Below are 21,157 nucleotides of genomic sequence, written 5' to 3'. Positions count from 1 at the left end.
CCTCCTCCTTCTTCTTCTTCTTCTTCTTCTTCTTCTCTATAATACATGCATACATAGAAATCTTTAAATTTTAGCAGTGGTGTACATGCGTCCACTCCCTTTGGATTTTCTGAGCCAAAGTCAGCCGTCCAATCAGTTGTGATTCCTTTTTTTTTTCTTCGATATCGGCAGATATAGTAGCTTGAATAAGAGTTGGAGCCACGAAGGGGAAAAGGAAAAAAAAAAGAATAAAAGAAAAAAAAATTAAGGAAACGTGCCCGCACGCTAGGACTCATGTACGAAGAGCAGGAAGGCTCGCAGGCAACTGGCGAAAATAGAATGGAGATACCCTTAGCATTACACTGAAGAAGATTAAACTAAAATTTATTATACGATGCCACCGTATCCGGCTGGCTTGAAATGGTCCTACCTTTTAAGAGATGAGATAGAATCATAGAATGATTCTTTTAGAGGTTTCCATCCGGATCCAGAAATTTATCCACGTATCTACTTCAGAGGGACGATCCATAGTTGGGGTAACTTATAACTATTTTCATGCAATTTCTACATCTCCTTCTGTAATATATTTCTCTTAGGAGCTACCGCTCTCGTGTACATGAGAGAGGTATTTTTGGCATTATTAGGATTTATACTATTACAATCCTTATAGTAGAATTGCTTGCTGTATGGGAAGGACTAATTTATGCTATATAGATATTGAGGGCTTTTCAGGAGATGGATTCGATTCCAATTGTTAGATGACTTTCATATTCACTTTCTATGAAGGTAAGATCTCATCCTCTCCCACATGAATGCTGGTGAGTGATATGTTCATCAATCTCTTGTGAGGGTTCACGTATCTATAAAAAAAGCTAATTGTACAATCGATCGGATTATATATCCAAGCACATCGACATTGTATTATAGGACTATACGACTAATCTTTTTTTCTCAATTTTTGAATATTTTATTTTTCAACTCTAACAAATATATTTATTCTAGAATGGTTTAATTTTATCCATTTTACCCGAAAAAAAAGCATGCGGTGCACAACAAGAACGAATTCACACCACACTTTGAATTGGGCACCGGTCCTCATAGAATCGAGCATCTAGAAGCATGCATTCTAGGTGAGTCATACCAAAAACCATTGACATGATATACATGTAGAGAGAGAGAGAGAGATACCAAGTAACAAAATCCTATTTGTCAAAAAAAATTCTCCAACAAATATGCATGTGTGATTACCATCCTTCACATCAAAATTGTATTGAGAAATAACCATCTCCTTCTCTTTCCATCACCATCATCTGCATTAGCGTGTCATGCAATGCATCAGTTTTTCTTCTTGAAATCAAATGCTTGAAATAAAACTTCATTGCTGGCTCCTGCACGAAATCCTTGGTATCGAGAAGTTTTGGGCTCAACACAATGGTCAACATCTGGCCTGGCCCGGACTTCCGCTAGGGTTCGGTCACGGGTCGTAGTCGGACAGCGGCACGGATCTTGACTCGCCCCAATTCACCGGCTCTCGACCGGGATCGGGGGGTTTGTTTGCGGGCTCCTTCCACCTTCGAGGAAGCTTCCTCGGTGGACACGGTGGCGATCTCCCAGCTCTGACCATCGTCAAACTTGAATCCCTCTTCTCCTTTTCTTTTTTTTTTTAAGTCCCATCTTCTTGCTGGGGTGGAGAATTTTATTATTAGAAAGAGACCTAATCACTGGTTATCGTCTCTCTCGCGCCCGAGGGTCGCCGGCCGGCTGGCGTTTTCCCAATTGGATCTTTGTCTCCCCCGCACGTACCCCACACTCCACGCGGGGATCTTGATGTCGGATCTACTGAAGAGCATCGTAGGAGAGGAGGGATCCCGCGTCGTTCGGCGGATCGCGATCCCCTCTTGCCGGTTCTTTAATTTTCGTAGACAATAAAGGTGGGTAGGAGGAAAGATTTTGGTGGTAAGATTCGATGTGTTTTTATCTTCTTATCATTCCCAAGTCTTCGAGTGTTTGGACTTTGAATATGGGTCATGTTTTCTTCGCTTCGATTCTGAGTATATGTTGTCTTGATACCGCATCGGCAATTGAGGGATTTTGTTGCTGCTGATGAATCTGAGTCTGAATTAGTCGAAATTTGATTCAATGTTTGTCTTGGATGAAATTTTTCGGTTACTAGTTTCTCGTAAAACGTTATGAATGCTTGAACTTGTTTTTTACTTGTTGGACAAAGTTACATTGTCGTATGTGTTTTATAACTGGATCTTCTATTATAACCTCAGTTGGGAAGTTCTGTTGCTCCCTGAGGAATCTATTGCATATGACCTTTTGTTAGTTCCCAAAAGAAAGTTGCTTTTGGTTAAATCTAGGAATGAAGCTCTTAGCAGGGATTCTCAGCTACCAAGATCGATGCTGGAGACAAGCTTCCCATGAATATCTTCCCTATTTTTAAACCTGACCCAAGCAGCATGATGTCGAAGTATCCTGTGTTTCTGTAGTAGATAATTTGATAGTTGAACAGACAATTAGCATGTAAGATTAAGTTTGTAGTACACTGTGCCTCAGATGTGGGGAATTCAGGGATTTGAAAGCTCTAAGCCTGGCTGTAGGACTCCTTGAGTTGTAGATTGGATAACAAACATGTTCAGCACCACAATAAAAAGGAGAAAATATAAGAAAATAACTCATAATAAGAGGCATAGGAATTTGCATCTTTGGCATTTGACTACGTCTTTTTTTTGTTGGGGGGGGGGGGATTGAGGGATTTAATAAATTGCATAGCTTATTAGGGTTAATTTTACCACCAAACAACTGTTCTCCAAGCTCCTCCATTCTTATGCACGTTGCCTAAGAGAATCACCCAAGAGAGATTGACACAAGGAATCACAAAGAAGGCATACCGACAAAAGAAAATCTCTCTTAGAATTGCAAGAGAACACCTAGTATATAACTGAAGAAGCATAAGAACCAAGACAAAGTGAGCACCCTCGATTCTTCTTTCTTCTTCCTCGTACTCTCTTCCTTTATATCCCATCCACTTACAACTATGACACCACAATCCATGAAACATGAGCTTTCTAGTATTATGGGGACAAGCATGTCATTGCATTAATTTGTGCCTTCTTCTCTCCTTGTGTTACCTTGGATTTGGACTTATTCATGGACTCTACTTGCCTACTGTGGCAATAGGTATCATGCCACAACAATCATCATCTTGGCATGCACTGCTCAGCCAACAAGAACGCAATTATACACCTCAATAAGCCATATTTGATAGCATCCCTTCTTCTTGGGTTGTGACTATCTCATCTTTGCACAAGATTTGAACTCGATCTTCGCTCAGATATACTCATCCTACCTTGTTTGTCTGTATCTTGTAGAAACTTTTTGTAATACTTGCAATGTGCTATTATAACAAAAGTGACTCGAGATGATTGTCTGCCCACCAGCACAACACCCTCGTTTAACTTTTCCAACACAATGCAGTTGTCATTGGAACTCCTTTTTTAACTGTGTTTTTGGTGGATTTATGCATCTCATTCTTCATTTAAACGATGGTGCTGCCTGCCACCTTTGCAACTCCACCTCATGCCGAATAATGACAACCCTTGGAGTATACCTAGCAAGATTAGATTCTTGGACATTTGAGGGTTATATTGGACCCCACTGAGAACACATTGCTTTGGTAAACATTTTCAATGTTAATGTCCCTATTTGGCTGAATGAGAGTGCCTTCTCTTAAGAAGAATCAAACCAAATGTAATAAACATGACAAAAATCAGCCAAATCTAGAAGCCACCAATTACTGTAAGCACTAAGACCTACAGAGATAGTAAGAATGTATCTATCATCACCATTGTTAATACTCTTCAATACAATTGCCACATCCAATACCCATTATCATTCTTCTTCTTGTGCACATTGCAGATACTCTTGTTTGATGTGACTATGCTACCCACAGTGATAACAGTGCACCACGGCCTTTCTGTTAGATTAAGATATAGATTGTGCACACTCTTAAATCCCCTTTTCACTAACTTTTCCTTTCCCCATGTTTCTTGAGATACCAACAGCCATCTTGATTGTCCTAAAGATGAATCTTTTCATTATGTCTGCTGTGCCATCTTTTAACTTCATTGTGCTTTGGCCATAAAAAAGGATAATCATCATGTGCTTGGAAAAAGGCCTGTATCTAAGTGGGACTGGGTGTTCTATTATATGAATACAAGGCTTGTGAACAAATGTTAAAGCATGAGAGAGTACCAATTTTTCAAACTTTGCTGGGATTGGCTGCATTGCTTGAGATAACTGTAGGGAGAGAACCGAGAACGGAAACTGCACAAGAATAATTAGCTAAAGAGAAGCAAAAGGACAAGTCCAATCAAATATGCAAGAATCTAGTATGAGAAGCTGAAAGAACTCAAGGTCCCATTAGTTGGCATGTATCCACTTCTAACACAAGTTTGCTAATCTCTCTCCCGCTGCCCTTCACTCATACCCATGACACTACCCTCCAATGGGACATGAGCTTTTCTAGAGTAGGCAATTTAAATTCTAAGATGGATTCTGCTCTTAAGGCAACATTAGGAGAGAGGCATTGCCTTGTTGCTTTTTAAAAGGTGGGCATGAGGTTGTGCCATAACATGCTTATGTCCTTGTCACTAAGGGTGTAAATGAACCGAAGGTGAGTGAGCTAGGGCTTGCTCGAGCTCAGCTCAAATTGTTACATGATTGGCTCAAGCTCTGCTCAAGCTTGAGTTGAGCTACGATGGCCGAGATCAAGTTCAAGATTTTTTAATCCCGAGATATCAATTATTTTGATTAGTGACTGAGATCTAGATGAATTGAAATCTCCGTTTATATCGATATTATCAACTACATTTAAGTATTTGTTTTTGAGATTTATTTGTTAAAAAATGATTTAAAAAATAATTGAAAAAGTATAGACCAGTATGAATATATTGTATCGGCTAATATCTTGGATTTTGTCAATTTCTATCGACCAAGATAATAGGGCAAAATTTTCATACATCATATTGAGGTGTAGCTTATTACTGATACAAACCAAGATCTCGGCCGAGATAAAATTCTTGCTCAAGTTTGGCTCATTTAAACTCAACCAATGGTTAAGGAGTAGAGTTCTTATTTCATTTCGAAACAGGGGCACCCCTGTTCGTGTGGCCGTGGCCTGCGGAAGAGAGGGGGGCTCGAAAGCCCTCTCACCCTCTCTCTCCCTCCCTTCCTTTCCCTCTCCCTCTCTCTACCCCCCCCCCCCCCCTCTCTTCTCTCTTTTCAACGAAGTCCGCCCTTGTTTTCGTGCAACCAAAGGAGAGGGGGTTGAAAGCCCTCTCTTTGCCTATCTCAGCCTCCCTCTCCCTCTCTCCCCTCCTCCTCCTCCCTCTCCCTCCCTCTCTCTCTCTCTCTCTATCTCTATCTCTATCTCTCTCTCTCTCTTCAACAAAATAGGGTCTCTTCCGCCCCTATTATCATGCAACCTGAGGAGAGGGGGCTCAAAAGCCCTCTCTCCCTCTTTCGGTCTCTCTCTCTCTCCCCCTCACTCTCTCCCTTCGTCCCTCTTGCCCCCTTCTCATCCTCTCTTTCCTTCTCTCTCTCCCCCTCTCTTGTCAACTCTAGCTATGTCGGTATGGGCCCAGACAGGCATGGTACCATATCATACCATTGAGCAACCGGTACGAGTCCCAGTACTAGCATAGCATACCTTGGTACCTCAATATGTTTGGTGGGTGCATGAAGGATAGAATTAATATCCATGGGAGTTGCACTAACATTGTCCCAGTCATGCAGTAGATCAATGTTCTACTAATTTCAACGTGAGTTCTTTTTATATTCAACACTAAATCGTGAACTGTCGGTTACTTCCTAGACCTCCATGAAATGAGGGTTAGATCCAAAAAGATAGATGACGTAATTGTGGAGCAACCTATAATAGAATTAGAATAACTGGCCTAATCAGCTACAGTCTCGTGGGATGAGGCTGATGAGCATCGAGGAAATGAACTTTGAGCATATGTTTCTGGGATGGTTTTATGATGGCAATTCTGGGATTTAATACTATTAAAACCTGAGGTGCAAATGCTGAAGAGAGTGTTCTTTATAAGTAGTGGTGCATAATGCTAGATATACAAATATAAGAATTCGCACCAAGGTTTTAACTTCTGGATCTTGACAATCTCCGTGGCTGAGTTATACTGATATAAACTGAGATTTGGTTTATCTTGGTCAAGATGGAACGCTTAATATTTTTTATTCTTGTTTTGAAATATTTAATGAGCAAGATGTTCGGATATTTGCTCAGCTGATATATAATGACTGACATTTAATTGTCAACCCATATTAGTGAAAAAAAGGATTATCATTTTACACGTTAATTTTTATAGTAAGTGTTGAAAATTGATAAAAAAAATATATTAAAATTATCATCCATTATACTAATACTGACTTGGATGATATCTAGTGACACCTGAACTATGTTAGCTAAAAAACAAAAGTCTGATATTCTGTACTAGTTGTGTCGAAGGGTACCCCATGCAACACATTACATGCATTTTGGCTGAGATGAAAAACATGATTCCCATCTAATTTAGTGTAAGGAGACAAGGGCTGTATGACAAAGAAAAGTGTCTCATTAAGCATGCAATGACCTAATGTACACTTCTATACTTGATTTTTGCCAACATAATGCATCTTATCGAGAAGGTATTATTATTTTTTATTTTTTAAGGTTGTATTTGTTTGATGATGCGTCTTTGTTAAGGACTGACTTTGTTTGAGTTTAATATGGTGCATCAATTGGTTAATAAGACTTTTCCCCCTTCCAAGTCTCTCTTTTAGCGTAGAATATTATTATATCTGAAATTGCCAACCAGACTTTGGGTCTGTTGACTGGCACCTCACTCCTCAACACATGTTGGGGGGAGGTTCTGGGTTCCACAGTGGCGTTCCACCATTATTCTCTGAAAAAAAGACATTACATTACATTCAAAATTTCCAAGATAGTTTAGTTTGTTGAGCGCTTTTTCTTTTTTCTTACTAATAAACTGTATTTATATTGGCTTGGATATGCAGATGCAATCTGAAAGGGAAGACTTGGAAATTGAGATGGAGACACTTGTCAGTTCATCACAATCTGCAGTAAAGACACCACACGTAGAGATACCTCATAATGTGTCACTTTCAAATGTTGCTATGTCATGGACCCTTTCAAGATTATTTGAACGACTATGGAAGAATGTAAAAGTTGTTATATTTACAGCGAAGATCAATATGTTGCTACCATTTGGACCCATGTCGATCATTCTCCATTACCTTACTAAAAATCATGTAAGTATGCTACTATTACTTGTTAGATTTAGTGTTATGGTTATTCTAGACTACCTGTTTTTAGTCCTCTACAAGGTCCGCATTCTCGATGCCGGTACCATATCAGTACCTTATTGGTATGGTACAATACATCTTTGTACCGAAATAGCTTTCTAACCATTTTTTCAATTTTTATCTCGGTACGCCTCAGTACGGGCATTACTGAGCTTGTACTGACTTGAAGGTATGTTTCACACCGGTTTTCTTCCGGTACGGTATGCTTCATATTGGACAGTATGGAGCGGTACGGCAGACCATGCCTCTACCACTCCTATTAGTAATATGGGGTGAAGATCTGTAGTCTTCCAGCCATTTCAATTGAATTGAGAAATAATTAGTGAACTTGCATGTATATCCACCCTATCTTACAGGTCATCTGTCGTGATTTGTGGGGCTAATCGTTGAAGATATTCTAGGTTCGATTATTAGTTGATCTCACTATTGGTGGGTCCAGATTGTATAGTCACTTTTGCAGAATGCAAATTATACTTTTCATATTCTATGACATTTGATTCAGCTTGCATAGAGGACTTAAATTGACAGATGGAAATTATTTGTGATGTACTTTTGCCCCCTTTTCTAGGATAAAAACATCAAAAAGTTTACATTCTCATGTTTTCTTTTATTATTATTGTTATTAATTATTACTATTACTATTATTATTATTATACTACGTTGCAGGGACTGGTTTTTTTCTTCAGTTTGATAGGCATAACTCCGTTAGCTGAGCGTTTGGGTTATGCGACTGAGTAAGTCTTGCTGTTTGTATGGAATTGTTTCTTCCTTTTGTTTTGGGAGACTTGTCTATAATTATTTCATGAATTTGCCAATTGACATGCTGCCATTCTTATGGTGCAGACAGCTTGCCTTCTACACTGGACCCACAGGTAGACATCATTTAGAATTATGTCCTCTTTTTTAAATGGCTCATACACTTTTTAAATAGTAGATACTACATTATTTTTCTTTTACTCCTAAGCCTGTCTACCTGGAGCCAGATTTCCGTTGCATGTCAATGACGTATATACATTATGGTGATTGCAGTCGGGGGCCTTCTAAATGCTACATTTGGAAATGCAACAGAGATGATCATAGCTATTTATGCATTGAAACATGGAATGATTCGTGTAGTCAAACAATCATTGCTAGGCTCTATATTATCAAATATGCTCTTAGTTCTTGGTTGTGCTTTCTTCGCTGGTGGGATCGTTCATTCCAAGAAAGATCAGGTCTTCAACAAGGTGGTGATTTTAAACAGTGAATGCAGTTTTTGTTCGATTCATTAGCAGATCTTTCTTGTTTGATGTCTGATAGATAAATACAATTAAAAGGCAGCATTCATCTACAACAGGCAGCTACAGTCGTAAATTCAGGGTTGCTGCTGATGGCTGTAATGGGCCTACTGTTTCCAGCTGTTCTTCACTTTACACACTCAGAGGTGCAATATGGAAAGTCAGAGGTTTCTCTTTCAAGGTTTAGCAGTTGTGTGATGCTCGTAGCTTATGCTAGCTACCTTGTTTTTCAACTGAAGAGCCACCGCAACCTTTACACTCCAATTGATGAAGTAAGTTATCTGACTAAACCTGGAAGATTTGAGTTAAATTACCATTTTAATCTGAGTAACTGTACAAATCCACTGATGACAGCTATGGTTTCTGGGTCAGCTTAAATTTTCACTTTGGTCCTTCGAAAACGATCCATGCTTCCAGCTGATCTGGTTTGAGAATCAGCACTCAGGAATAAAAATGCATATTTTACCTGAGCAGAACATGTGAAAATATTGACTACAAATATTCACGTGTACAAACATTGTATTAATTGTGAAATTGCTGGAGAAGGCATATTAATAGTGAAACTATTTTCTTTCATCCAATGAAAATTCAATTTAAGTTTGTGATTCCAAACTATTTGGATATGTTTGGATAAATACATTATTATGACACCATTACATGTGTTTTGGCCTGATATCTTTACGCTATGGTTTCTAGTCAGTTTACTGGCTCTACTTATGAACTGATAGTCTTTTTTCCCCTGATACATCATGTCTTTTACATATTCCTTGTTGGAACCTTCTCTCCCCACGGTGATGCACCATAATCTCCTGCTGTTTGACAGGACAAGTCGTTGATGATGATCATTTTTGAAAAATCACTTAGACATGGCATGGAGCACTATTTTCCTTCCTGACAATACACTGTCTTTCGAGGCGGAGATCTATCACTCTAACTGAATAATTATTATAAAATGATGCCTCAAGAACTATTTGTAATAACCTTAGTTATCTGACCTATCTTTTCCTAATTACCATGTAAAATATTAGTATGATTTTCTAAATAAGTAGCAAAAACCCATTGGTGCTTCATATGGGAGATGAGCTCTGTGCAGACATTTCTCTAGACGCATCACTCTTCTTGGTTGTCAATCATAAGTCACCAATGATCCATCAATTATTGTGCTCATTAAGTTTTTTTCCCAAGAGAGCATAGGAATAAGAAAAAAAGATTCAGACAGTCCTGGCGTGTGCAGACGTCTGAAGTTGACTTTGGTTCTATCATCAGCAGAAACAATTTTAAATTTTGTGGAGGGCCTGGGGCCTTTAATTGTTAATATTTTTGTGTTATATCATATTTTTTGCTTTATATGATTATCGAGAATGTCAAAACACCGAGCCCAGGAGATAGAGATAGGGCTTGTTAATTATGGTTATTGTTAATAGTCACTTACCGAGAGATTTGAAGTTGTAATTTTCTTTTGTGTCAGCTTTAATTGTTATTATGGTGTTCCTTATAGAGTTTCGGTGTATCAGGACTCCTGTTTTCAGAACTGCTAGATTTCATGTTTTCTATAAAAACACATTTCTAACTTAAAACTGATTCTTCGCTCATCTTCTTTTCAGTCAGTGAATAAATCATTCCCCCTAATAATGTAGTAATTTGATTTCCTTCTGCATGCAATATTTTCATGTTTATGCATGAATCACTGTTCAAGATTCTAATAAAAGGAGCCTTTCTTGCTTCCCTCTCTTGCATCATTCTGCAACTTGTTCTATATTCTGATTGCTGTGGTTTAATCGCTTTTAAGGACTAGACTTTGCTTCAATTTTCTTTGAAAGCTTCCTTTTTTTTGTTAATTTCTGTTTCCTTATCAGATAGATAATCTATGATATCATATTTTCTAGTTAAGATGTTTTCGTAGAAGACCAGAGAATCAGCAACTTCAGAGAAGCATTTTGTAATTTTAGTTTTCAGTGTAAATGACTTGCGATAATGCCAAGTTCATTCTTATCCATCCATGCAACTTTTGTCAATCTTGATAGTTTTGTTTATCTATATGTGTATGTGTGCATATATAATTCTTGTACATTTCAATAATTAATGGGTACGATAGGAAGACAGGCAGAACGAGGATGATCCTGATGAAGTGGAAGTTCCGGAGTTAGGCCAATGGGAAGCAATTTCATGGCTTGCTGTTTTGACCATTTGGGTCTCCATTCTTTCTGAATACCTTGTTAATGCCATAGAGGTAATAAATGATTCAGTTCTTTTTCTATCTATTCTTAATTGTATTGTTCATATCTGTTTTGTTAGGTTTTATAGATATCTCTTTAGTCTTTACAGTTCGGATATTGAAAAAAAAATTGGATTTACAGTCCCGATATTGAAAAAAAAATTGGAGAGAGGGGATTTTTGCATCTCTCAATCTAACAGTTGAATTGTTTATTGAAAATTGAAATAAATCCACACATATCAGGAAGGTTTGGAGAGTTTCTTCAATAGGGTCTTAGGGTTTAAACAGGGGAGCCATGTGCCTTGTATTTTCAGATTTTTGGAAGATTTATACACAAGAAAGGATTTTTTGTGTGATTTCTTGTTCTCTCTCTCTCTCTCTCTCTCTCTCTCTCTCTCTCTCTCTCTCTCTCGGCGCGTGCACATGCACATGCTTCTTTTCCTGTTCTATCCATTTTCTCAATGTATAGCTTTTTACCTGTTGGAAATTGATATTTTTTGCTGTTTATGACTGATTTGCTTGGTAAGTAATCAAACCATTAATTAACACTTCATTTGTTCTCATGCACATGCTAGAGGCCATATTTGATCTGAATGTTATTTCTGATTGAAAATCTTTATATTCTCTGTGCTGGAACTTTATGACACTTAGTCTTTTTGCTATAAACCTGTCCTAAAGTATAAACCTAATATAAAGCCATCCTGTTCTAAAGTACAAACCAAATATAAAGCCATTGTGACAATAGTGCATATAGATCTAATGATACCACTGCAAATTGCTATTTTCTGCTTACAGTTTGTTGAACAGCACTGTTCTCCATTCTTTAAACCAACCTAAACCTACAAAAAGCTCCTAAACACTTGATGAGCAACCCCTGACCCTAGGGCTGCATCAGTATTGCCTATTTTATATCTTGAGCCTCCCAATCCATTACCAAAGCTACTTTAGTACTTTGTGAGCTAAGAGGATTGCATTTGGAAAATAAATGGTGAGAATTATTCTAGTCAAGGGCCAATCCAAAATTCAAAGAGGTGGTAATGTTTTCTTTTTACATTTTTTATATACAAGCATGCTAGTGCTAGGTTTTTCTTTTTATAACACTGAAATTATGATGAACAGACATACAACCTGGTTCAAGAAGAAACTTGTGGAACCGTGCTTGAATAAAAATGAATAGAAGAAATTTGGGGGAAAGGTGTTTTCCCAATTTTTTTTCTCATTCAAATCTAATAAATCCAAAACTAGCCTAATTGAATTCGAGTTTTGATATTGTCATGTGATTAATAGTTTAGACATCCCTTAAATACAGTATACTTTCATGTAAAATATTGATTATTCAAATTATATTTTCAGTTAATTGAAATTTTGAACTTCATCTTTTTTTGTATTGTGAGGATCTTATGTGTAGGAAACATGTATTTGTCTAAGGTTCAGCGTTGTTAAAATAGTGTACTTTGTGCATTTCGGTTGTCCTTAAAAATTTTTGTTGTCCTTAAACATGTCTGCTTAATTTGACTAAAATAGCTACTGATAAGCGTTCAAATTCTTGTTTAATTTATCAGAACATGTCTTTTTGCCAATAATAACAACTAACAACTAAACTAACATACTTTAGATAGAAAAAGGGATTCTGCTAATGTATGTTAGTGTGCACTGAGAGAAAAGCTTCGATGTATATTACTATGTGGTCGGTGTATCTTTTGGATTTAGCTCATATTGTTCCATATTAACACATGTTATTGTTTGCATAATGTTGTACCTTGCCAACCTAGAACTGCCACTAGCATGACTTACAATGCTTTAATCCTTTCTTGTGTCCTCTTTATTTTTAATTGCTAAAAGAGTTTTGTTTAATTATTAATCTAGATTTTCTCCATAAAAGTTAGATTCTCAAGCTGTATAGTTTCAGGTTTCTTGATTAACATATTTTTTCCTTTATCATACTTTCAGTTAGAAACTACAAACTAACAAGCCTTTTAGTAATGGATCTAAAAATCTTGTTTTGCTACTTATCGTATCAACAAATATCTTTGACCGTAGAGCCTTCTAATTCTTTCACTATTCTCTCCAGTCTTTTATAGTGTGGAAACCTTGCATTTATGATGAATTTGTTAAGAGATTCAAGGGTTATGCTGGATGCTAACATCATTGCATGTATACCTTAAACATAACCATCAAGCCATATCCCAAATATTTTATGATGAATTTATGAATCCTCATATCCAATAACTCCTATTTAGGACCAACCTTGATGTTATGGGGGATATGCTAATATTCAAACATATCAAATTGGATCCATTTCTTCAAAGTTTAACATGTTTTTATGATTGGATGCCATCCTAATGTTAACCTTCGACCTTTCCCATCCGAGGTTGGGACTGCAATGGTGGTTTTGACATCGTTGCATGTATCTGGAACTTAATTTCCATTATCACCTAGCTTCCATGTCTATAGAGTTAGGTCTCTGGTGTTTGTATGTAGTGGTCTAGATTTTCATGGCAGTAAAAACTCTCCTGTCCAGTGGGACCTGCCCTCAGGCTGGGCCAGAAGCCTCGTCTCCTTCAACTGATTCAAGTGATTCAGTCACTAGGAAAGTAATCTCACTTAAACAGGGAATATCTAAAACTTAGTAAAAATTACAACGCTAAATTGAAAGTCCTTTTTTTATATCCAACACACAAGTATGCCTCCCTTATGAACAATAAAATCCAGTGGATGGTTTGGAAGGCTTCTAGATGCTTCTAAACCAGAAAAATCCCATTCAGTTTTTTATTTGAAGATACAGAAATTATGCTGGATGCAGCTGACTTGAGGTAGCTTAATTGCCATATCCAAGCATCTTGTCACAACTGCGATTTTCGTTGTAGTGTGATGTATCAATTGTCAATTTAACTATTATTTTTAGATGTTTTCTTGTTTGTATTGTATCTGACCTTTTTCAGGAGTTTAGTAGTGAAGATAACTCTGTATCTCTGTAAGATTTGTTTCTAATTCATTTCGATCATCAGAACTCCAACCTTTTCATAAAACTATATATATATATATTTTGAAATATCAATCTCGACTTCTCAATGGTACACAGCATACTCGGATATGCTTTTCCATATCCATTAGTGATTTTTATTTTTTTTAACATATTAGAGTGTGAGCTGGGCGCAACTCTAAGGTTTCTACATTTGGACCAAGTGGCTACCATGGGTTTGAAATACGGAAACAACCTTTCCACACGTAGGGTTAAGGCATTAACATATTAGCCATCCAAAAATATTGAAGAGTTCTTGAATGTTCCAAGCCTTTTGATTGAAGATTGTTCTTATAGAATGATGATAACTCTATAAATAGCTTACCATGTTGTCTGGTTCGCCTTCAGGGAGCATCCGACTCATTGAACCTGCCCGTGGGATTTATTAGTGTCATTTTGCTTCCTATTGTTGGCAATGCTGCTGAACATGCAAGTGCAATTATGTTTGCCATGAAGGATAAACTTGTAAGTGATGTGAAGCATATTCATATTACTGAAGTCATTGCGTGTTAGTTTTTTCTATATACCTCATCCTTCTTTTCCTGCAGGACATAACATTAGGGGTTGCAATTGGATCATCTACACAAATATCGATGTTTGTGGTAATGCTCTGAAAATTTTTACAGGTTTATTATGCTGCTAATATTTGAATGGATTCTTAGTCTTTCAGCAGTTAAGGGCCTGGGGCTTTCCTACCTGAAAAACAGGCTCGGGAACCTTCCTTAGAGGAGATGGTTTATATCTAGGCGCTGAAATATTCCAGCTGTATAATCATAATTAATATAGTGCATTTATTCAATTGCATTCCTATCATAAAAATAAATTTTAAGGCTTAAAATGACTAATGAACTGGCACTACTAAATGGAGAGCTTCATTATTGATTGTTTCCCATCTCCCCCTGTCAATATTTTTATCTACACTTAAGAAGAAGATTATTTTGCTTAAATGAATGAGAGGTGGGGATAATTTAGGTATTGGTATATCTTAGCCGTTGAGCAGCAAATAGTCAAATTTTTTTAATGATCTTACAAGTAAGGGTGGGTAGGAAACAGAAGATGCTTATACTAAGGCTGCTTCTCATTGATGAATTTGAGAAATATCTTAAGCGGGAGGGAAGGAGCAAGATAATAATGCCATTAATAGCAACACTATCTCTTAGTTAAGAAGGAGATTGTATTTTGGCCATATGTAATTCTGTAATGATGGAGGAGTTAAGATAACTGGTGCTGCATGATTTAAAAAACAGTAAACCTTTTAAATGACCAATCTTCATCATATAATCAATGGAAGTGCTTTACAATGCATAGTTGTTTTGACCCTATTTAGTTTTACAGATCATTTACTCTTACAGTACCCCAGACCATTAACTCATTAGATCTTAGGCCGTATAGAGCTAACTAAATAAGCTACAGAAATTCCTTCATATCACTTATCTTGAGACGTGTTTACAGCTGTATAACTTCGTCAATATGTGGACATGTTTGGTGAGGTTAAATCTCTAATAGAGTCACTTCACTGAGCTACCATTGGACTTCGAATAAAAAGTTCAGTCCTAATTCAATCCAGATCCTATTAAAGGTCAATAAGATTATTATAGATCCTAAGTATATATACTACAGAAAGGCTGTTAACAACTCCAATTATGATGGAAAGTGCATAGGATCCCAAAGGAACCAAAATGTTGCTCCAACTGGGACGAGCCTAAGTTGATACCTGAATTTTCTTATAAGATACAGAAACCAGTTATTTGAATGAAGCTCCTGCGTCATATCCAGGATGCAGCAACTTTGCATAGATGCCCTGTTACTTTTGGCTATCATAAAACAGAACTTTGCTGCATCTCCAGTTACTACAAGAATAGAAGAAACTGATGTATGTATAAGCTATATATGATAATTGTCTCATAGATTATTAAATATCACTTGCTACTGGTGATTGCAGATTCCTTTCTGTGTGGTTGTTGGTTGGATAACGGGAAAACAGATGGACTTGAATTTTCAATTATTTGAGACAGCTACCCTCTTTATAACAGTACTGGTTGTGGCATTTATGCTACAGGTCTGTTCTCAAACTTTGAAATTTCTATTGGCAAATATTTACATTCATTTTGTTGCTTAAGCCTTAAATTTATTGATTATCATATTTGAAACATGCTAACTCGTTTGTTTTGAATAAGCAACACATCCTCTTAGATCATGCATCTGCAATGAGATTTAATTTTTTTTTTTATTCTTTTATTTGCTGGAATTATCTTCCCCGGAAAGATTTTGCTTGACCAGCAATGCTCTTCTTTCCAACGAGGAAATTGTCTCCTTCTACCCAAGCCTATTGGAGTTTAGCAATCTATCTTGTACTTGAGGATGATAGGTCAGGGCATAGTAGGTTTTCTGAGGCTTGTAACTTGCCATTTAGTTAATTTATTTTCCTTTAAGAAATAAAAAAAAAGCAATGTTGTTCTGTAACTGAACTGATTCCATATTGTAGGTTATTTTGTTTGGTTGGATTGGTCTATGTCAAAGCTTTGAGAAAGAATTTTGCAAGATTCGTCGTCTTAGTCCCGGACCCTATACCAGTACCATTCTATTATAGTGTCAGTATGTGGTACGGTACGAGATGGCAAGGCATACCGAGTGTTGGTACGGTACGAGAATATATACTAGTTCGATACTGGTACCGTACCAACCGGTATGGTGAACTTTAGAGATGTATGGTTATAGATAGGGGTGTGAATGAGCTGAACATAAGCAAGCTAGACTTCGTCGGCTGGAAACTAGTTATGCCAAGCTCAAGCTCAAGTCAACCTAGGAAAAGCCAGCTCTAGCTCAGGTCATTAAATTACGACCCAGTTCAAGCTTGGCTAGATCAGGCTAGAAATAGGCTGAAGTTGAGACGATGCTAGTGAGTTCAGAGAGAGAATAAAGCATCATCTAAGAGACTTGAAGAGAGGGCTTCTGTTGTCGGAACTTGGGAATGAAGAAATCCTGGAAAAGAAAGAAGCCCTTGAACTCTATCCTCCATGATGATCCAGGTGAGGGAAGTGATGTTGGTGGTGGTGGGGCAGAGAGGCACAGGAGAGAGGAAAGCTGACAACACAGCAGTTAGTTAGAGAGGACCACTATAGAGAGGAAGACAAGCGGTATGGTGATGTAAATCAGGGGACTAAGGTAGGGGAAGGCAGGTAATGTTGCAGTGAGATGGAGAGGGCCATGGGAGAGGAACCAGCAGTGAGGTCTTGGGTGGCGTGGAGCTGGGATTTGGGGAAGAAGAAGTTGTTTGGGAGTCTCAGAGAGGAAGAGAGGACATCGAACCCAAGGGATGGGGATGAGGAACCTTAGGGCATTTGATGCCTTTCGCTATTATCTTATCTGTCAGATCATAATCTTGTGACTGAGATTTATTCCTCAAAATAGAACTCATCAATATTTATCAATTTATTGAAATATTTTAATTTGTAACTGTTAGATAATATTTTACACTATATATCTGTGTTTACTTATAATTATAACATATATTCGAGCTATATGAAGCCAAATATGAGTGAAGCTGGATCAAGCTCGTCTTCGGCTCGTTTATTTTCGAGCTCAAAATTCTGGATAGTGTGACTCGTTTCATTGTTGTGGGAGCTGATATCAAGCTAAATATTAAGCTGAACACAAGCTGCACACGAACAGCTTGCTTGGCAATCCTAGTTATTGAGTCTCAACTTATTTCTTCATCATCTTGATTGATATCCTTTGCATGATATCTATTCCCTCATCCTTGCTAAAAGGGTGTTCTAATGCACGAGGTTCTCCGCACTACAGAGGCTATGGAGGGTCAGATATACACAACCTTAGCCTCACATGCGGAGAGGCTGTTTCCATTTTTCAAAATTGTCACACCCAGGTCACAATGGAGCAAGGTTATCGTTGCGCGAGGGCCCGCCCTCTCTCTCATCCTTGCTGATTTTGAATTTTGATGATTTGGTTATCATCCACAAGTCCAGTTAGGGCAAATTCGTGCCTTGCCTTGTGTTGACTTTTCAGGCTTCTCTGATCATTTACACTGATTTCTGACTAATATTGGCAATCTTAATCTCGACATTGAATAAATGCAATCCCAAGATCACTTGACATACTGCTGTTGTTTTTCTTTTCTTCGTAGTTGTCATGGCAGTCCCTTGCCTATAGATATCCCTGACTGCTAGCGAGTCATCTAGAAGAAAAAGAAGAAAAAGAAAAAGAAGCGAGGAAAAAAAAGGAAGAGAGAAGGAAGAATATGAATTAAAAAAAAAAGCAGAGAAGCAAAAGGAGGACAAAAGAGTGAAGTAGAGAACATAGGGAGAGACAATGGGAATGAAAGAAAAGAGGGAGAAACATATAGATGTTTCTTTTGGAATAAGGACAATGGTAAAGAATAAGAAGACGAAAGAAAAGGAAGGGCATGTCCTTGAATACATCTATAACTGTTACTAACAAACCCTATTCCTCCAATTTGGAAGGTGTTATAATTCTAATCCTTCAATAATTTTGTATATGTTGACTTGTTTTAAAAAACCATGAACTGAATTTGCTGTGTTTTTCTCTTTTTTTGCATATTTAATGCTGGTCCAAATTGTTCACTCAAAATAATGAGCTCCAAAGGGTACAAATGTCTTGAACTGCTGGTTTTGACATGGGCTCTAAAATTTGTGAAATAGTTGTACTGGCTATATTTTAGAAAACAAAATGATGTCTTTATCATTTTGTCTGATAAATATTGTTTCTTTTTTTCTTTCAGGAAGGCACTACAAACTATTTCAAGGGGCTAATGCTTATTCTATGCTATTTAATTGTTGCTGCCAGTTTTTTTGTGCATGTGGATCCTGCAGACGGTAAGTAAAGAAACGACTCAGACTAGGCTGTCTGGATATAGAGATATCCTCTGTAGATTTACTCTGTAGATATACTATGACCTTAAGTTGTCTTGACATAGAGATATCAAGCTGCCTGGGAATCAGAATTTGTGAAGCATACTAGTTTAATTTGTGCACAATGTTTAAAAGACTCGGAACATTGGTAAATAACTTTCTCCTGCAGATTCATGTACAATTGTCAGAATATGAGGACAGGGACTTGGCTATAAATGTTGTGAATATAACTGAATTTCTGAATGCATACTAGCAAAATGGACAATTCACTTGAAGAGAAATTTGGACGAGATTGTGCTTTTGCCAAGCTATTTGCCGATTCTGTTCGCTGTGATTCATTAGTATTTGTCTAGACAGCGGTAGTCTGGAATATTTGGAAACCGCTCTAAGCAATCAAATGAACAGCATGAGTCTTAATTGCTGATTGTTTGATCTGGTTTGTTTGTCGTGCAGGTAATGTTTAATGCTGAACAAGCCAGTTAGCCTTGCTTGGTGTCAACAGTACAAGATACATGCCAACTAGCACACTGTGAAACATGTTCTCCATAATGAGTTTTAAGGCATGATGGAATTGTAAAAGGTCCTCGATTGCTCAACTGCTTTAGCTCCATAGCCTTATATTGGCTTGATATTCTGGTTATTAAGAGAGGCTTCTCTTTTAGCTATGTTGTAGCAATTCAAGAGGTGAAGGTTTTGTAATCTTTTATGTATCTAATTCTTTCCTTACAGAGTCTGAATTCCCCTTGCCATGGAAAATAGCCTTCATTGCCTCAGATCTTGGGATTGTTTTTGTGAGGAATTCTGTCAGCATGTCTTCATTTTACAATGGTCTTATGGAGCTGGGTGTACATTATGACATTGTACTAATTATTACCACTGGAATGCAACAACATGCACGGCATTGCAATATGCGAACAATATTTGTCAAATTAGAACTCAGTTATAAGGTTGCATTGAGAATGGGGGTGATTGGAGGATATAATAGTGGAATAGAGGTATGGTTTTGTCTGTAACATTTACTGTTAAAAAACATTTGAGAATAAAAGGCTTGATTCAAAGTTTTCTAGACAAATGCGAGGGTATTCTGCAACATGGACTTATGATGCATTATCTTGAGACTAACTTATAATTATCAGGTACTGATGAAATTCTGCATTTAATGCAAATTGGATATTGGCTGTAGGATTTATAATGTTTGTGGATATCTTTTTTTCTGAATATCAACTGATAATAGTTATCAGTTCCACTGGATTGTGTTAACCCCAGGTAACATAGGGATTACGTCAATTATCGCTGATCCTTTGCATATGCTTTGATAGTGTTTTTAATGATTTTTTAATGATGAGGACACTTTCCTCATGTTAAGTACTCTGCCGAGATTGTCAGAACTCAGAAATATAATTATCTCTGTATTGCTGCATTGGAAGCCATGATGAAGGAAAGGGCTATCTGATTTCAACAAATGAAGAAGACATGATGAAAGAAATATATTTTTGTGATCCAGAGAGGTGCAATTTCTTAGATGTTAACCTTTCACTCTTATAAGAAACTTCAATTTTTTTTTTGAATCTCATATTTTATTAAATGATATCAACCTAGGTTACTGGTCCAGGATCAACTTCAGCTGGTATACCCTTAAAATAATACGAAGAGGCACACCTGCCTCTGAGGGCAACAAATTAATACTTTGATTATGTCTGTGTAAGAAAATAAGAGTTCGCCTCCAAACCCACGGATGGCTATCCAAAGTTTCTTGGAAGCGTGTGGGCGCATCTATTTGCTTAAGAAACAGCAACATAATTGATGTTAATATTTTTTAAAACAAATCGAAAACCCTAACAAACGATGAGATAAATGCTTGTTATATAGCGTCAGGGTCAGACAAGCCAGTTCCTGCCAATTGATAGATCCAAAGTTACAAACTCCCATGAAAACCTGACAATTTATCACCAGGCAGAAAAGCATTGCAAAGCCAAGGCACCAGAAACAGAGTAAAATAACACACCCAAATCTTGGGATTTCAGTCTCCTTCATAATAATATTTGTTTTTTTTTTTATGGATCCTAGGCATGTGAAAATCACAAGAACAGCTCCTGCTTAACCATTCTCTTAACTTAATCTTCCTAGATAACACATGCATCATTGCCTACTTAAATGTCAAACTGGTAACTTCAAGGATGCATCACCCAAAGTCTTTTTTATCCTTTGAGAGAGAGAGAGAGGGAGGGAGGGGAAATTTCCCAAAGTTCTTTTTTTTTTTGAACCTCAAAATTGTACATGCCTTTCACAAAAGAATGCCCTACTGCATGATTAAGATTATGCATCACTGTGCAGTTGAATGAAATTGTTTTTAACACAAGTGTACATATATGGTCTTACAATATCT

General features: G+C 37.2%; 1 protein-coding gene and 1 long non-coding RNA gene across 4 annotated transcripts; one reads left to right on the top strand and one right to left on the bottom strand.

The window, feature by feature from the left end:
* The first annotated feature begins 1,371 nt into the window (after window positions 1-1,371).
* Window positions 1,372-19,843, top strand: LOC103714488 (vacuolar cation/proton exchanger 3-like). Of its 3 annotated transcripts, none has more exons than XM_039121641.3 (12): window positions 1,372-1,910; window positions 7,060-7,314; window positions 8,035-8,102; window positions 8,212-8,240; window positions 8,398-8,594; window positions 8,705-8,917; window positions 10,741-10,875; window positions 14,231-14,347; window positions 14,431-14,484; window positions 15,825-15,941; window positions 18,642-18,735; window positions 19,225-19,843. In XM_039121641.3, the coding sequence occupies exons 2-12, from the start codon at window positions 7,060-7,062 to the stop codon at window positions 19,233-19,235; spliced, it is 1,290 nt and encodes a 429-aa protein (XP_038977569.2). In that variant the 5' UTR covers window positions 1,372-1,910; the 3' UTR covers window positions 19,236-19,843. The 3 variants fall into 3 exon arrangements, with proteins under 3 accessions (XP_038977569.2, XP_088570645.2, XP_038977570.2); XM_039121642.3 differs by having other exon boundaries at window positions 1,517-1,935; XM_088714519.2 differs by lacking the exon at window positions 19,225-19,843 and having other exon boundaries at window positions 1,513-1,910; window positions 18,642-18,743.
* On the bottom strand, window positions 10,853-11,839 carry LOC148699542 (uncharacterized). Its single transcript, XR_015974750.2, has 2 exons — window positions 11,700-11,839; window positions 10,853-10,928 (listed from the first exon to the last, which is right to left on the bottom strand). It is a non-coding gene; the product is annotated as an uncharacterized LOC148699542 (long non-coding RNA).
* Window positions 19,844-21,157: the final 1,314 nt, after the last annotated feature.

The sequence above is a fragment of the Phoenix dactylifera genome, chromosome 18 (assembly GCF_051530095.1).
Source record: "Phoenix dactylifera cultivar Ajwa chromosome 18, Ajwa_hap1_PhDact_Kaust_v1.1, whole genome shotgun sequence".
NCBI lineage: Eukaryota > Viridiplantae > Streptophyta > Magnoliopsida > Arecales > Arecaceae > Phoenix > Phoenix dactylifera.
Note: the sequence above shows the minus strand (reverse complement) of the source record. Positions and strands in the feature narration are given on the sequence as shown.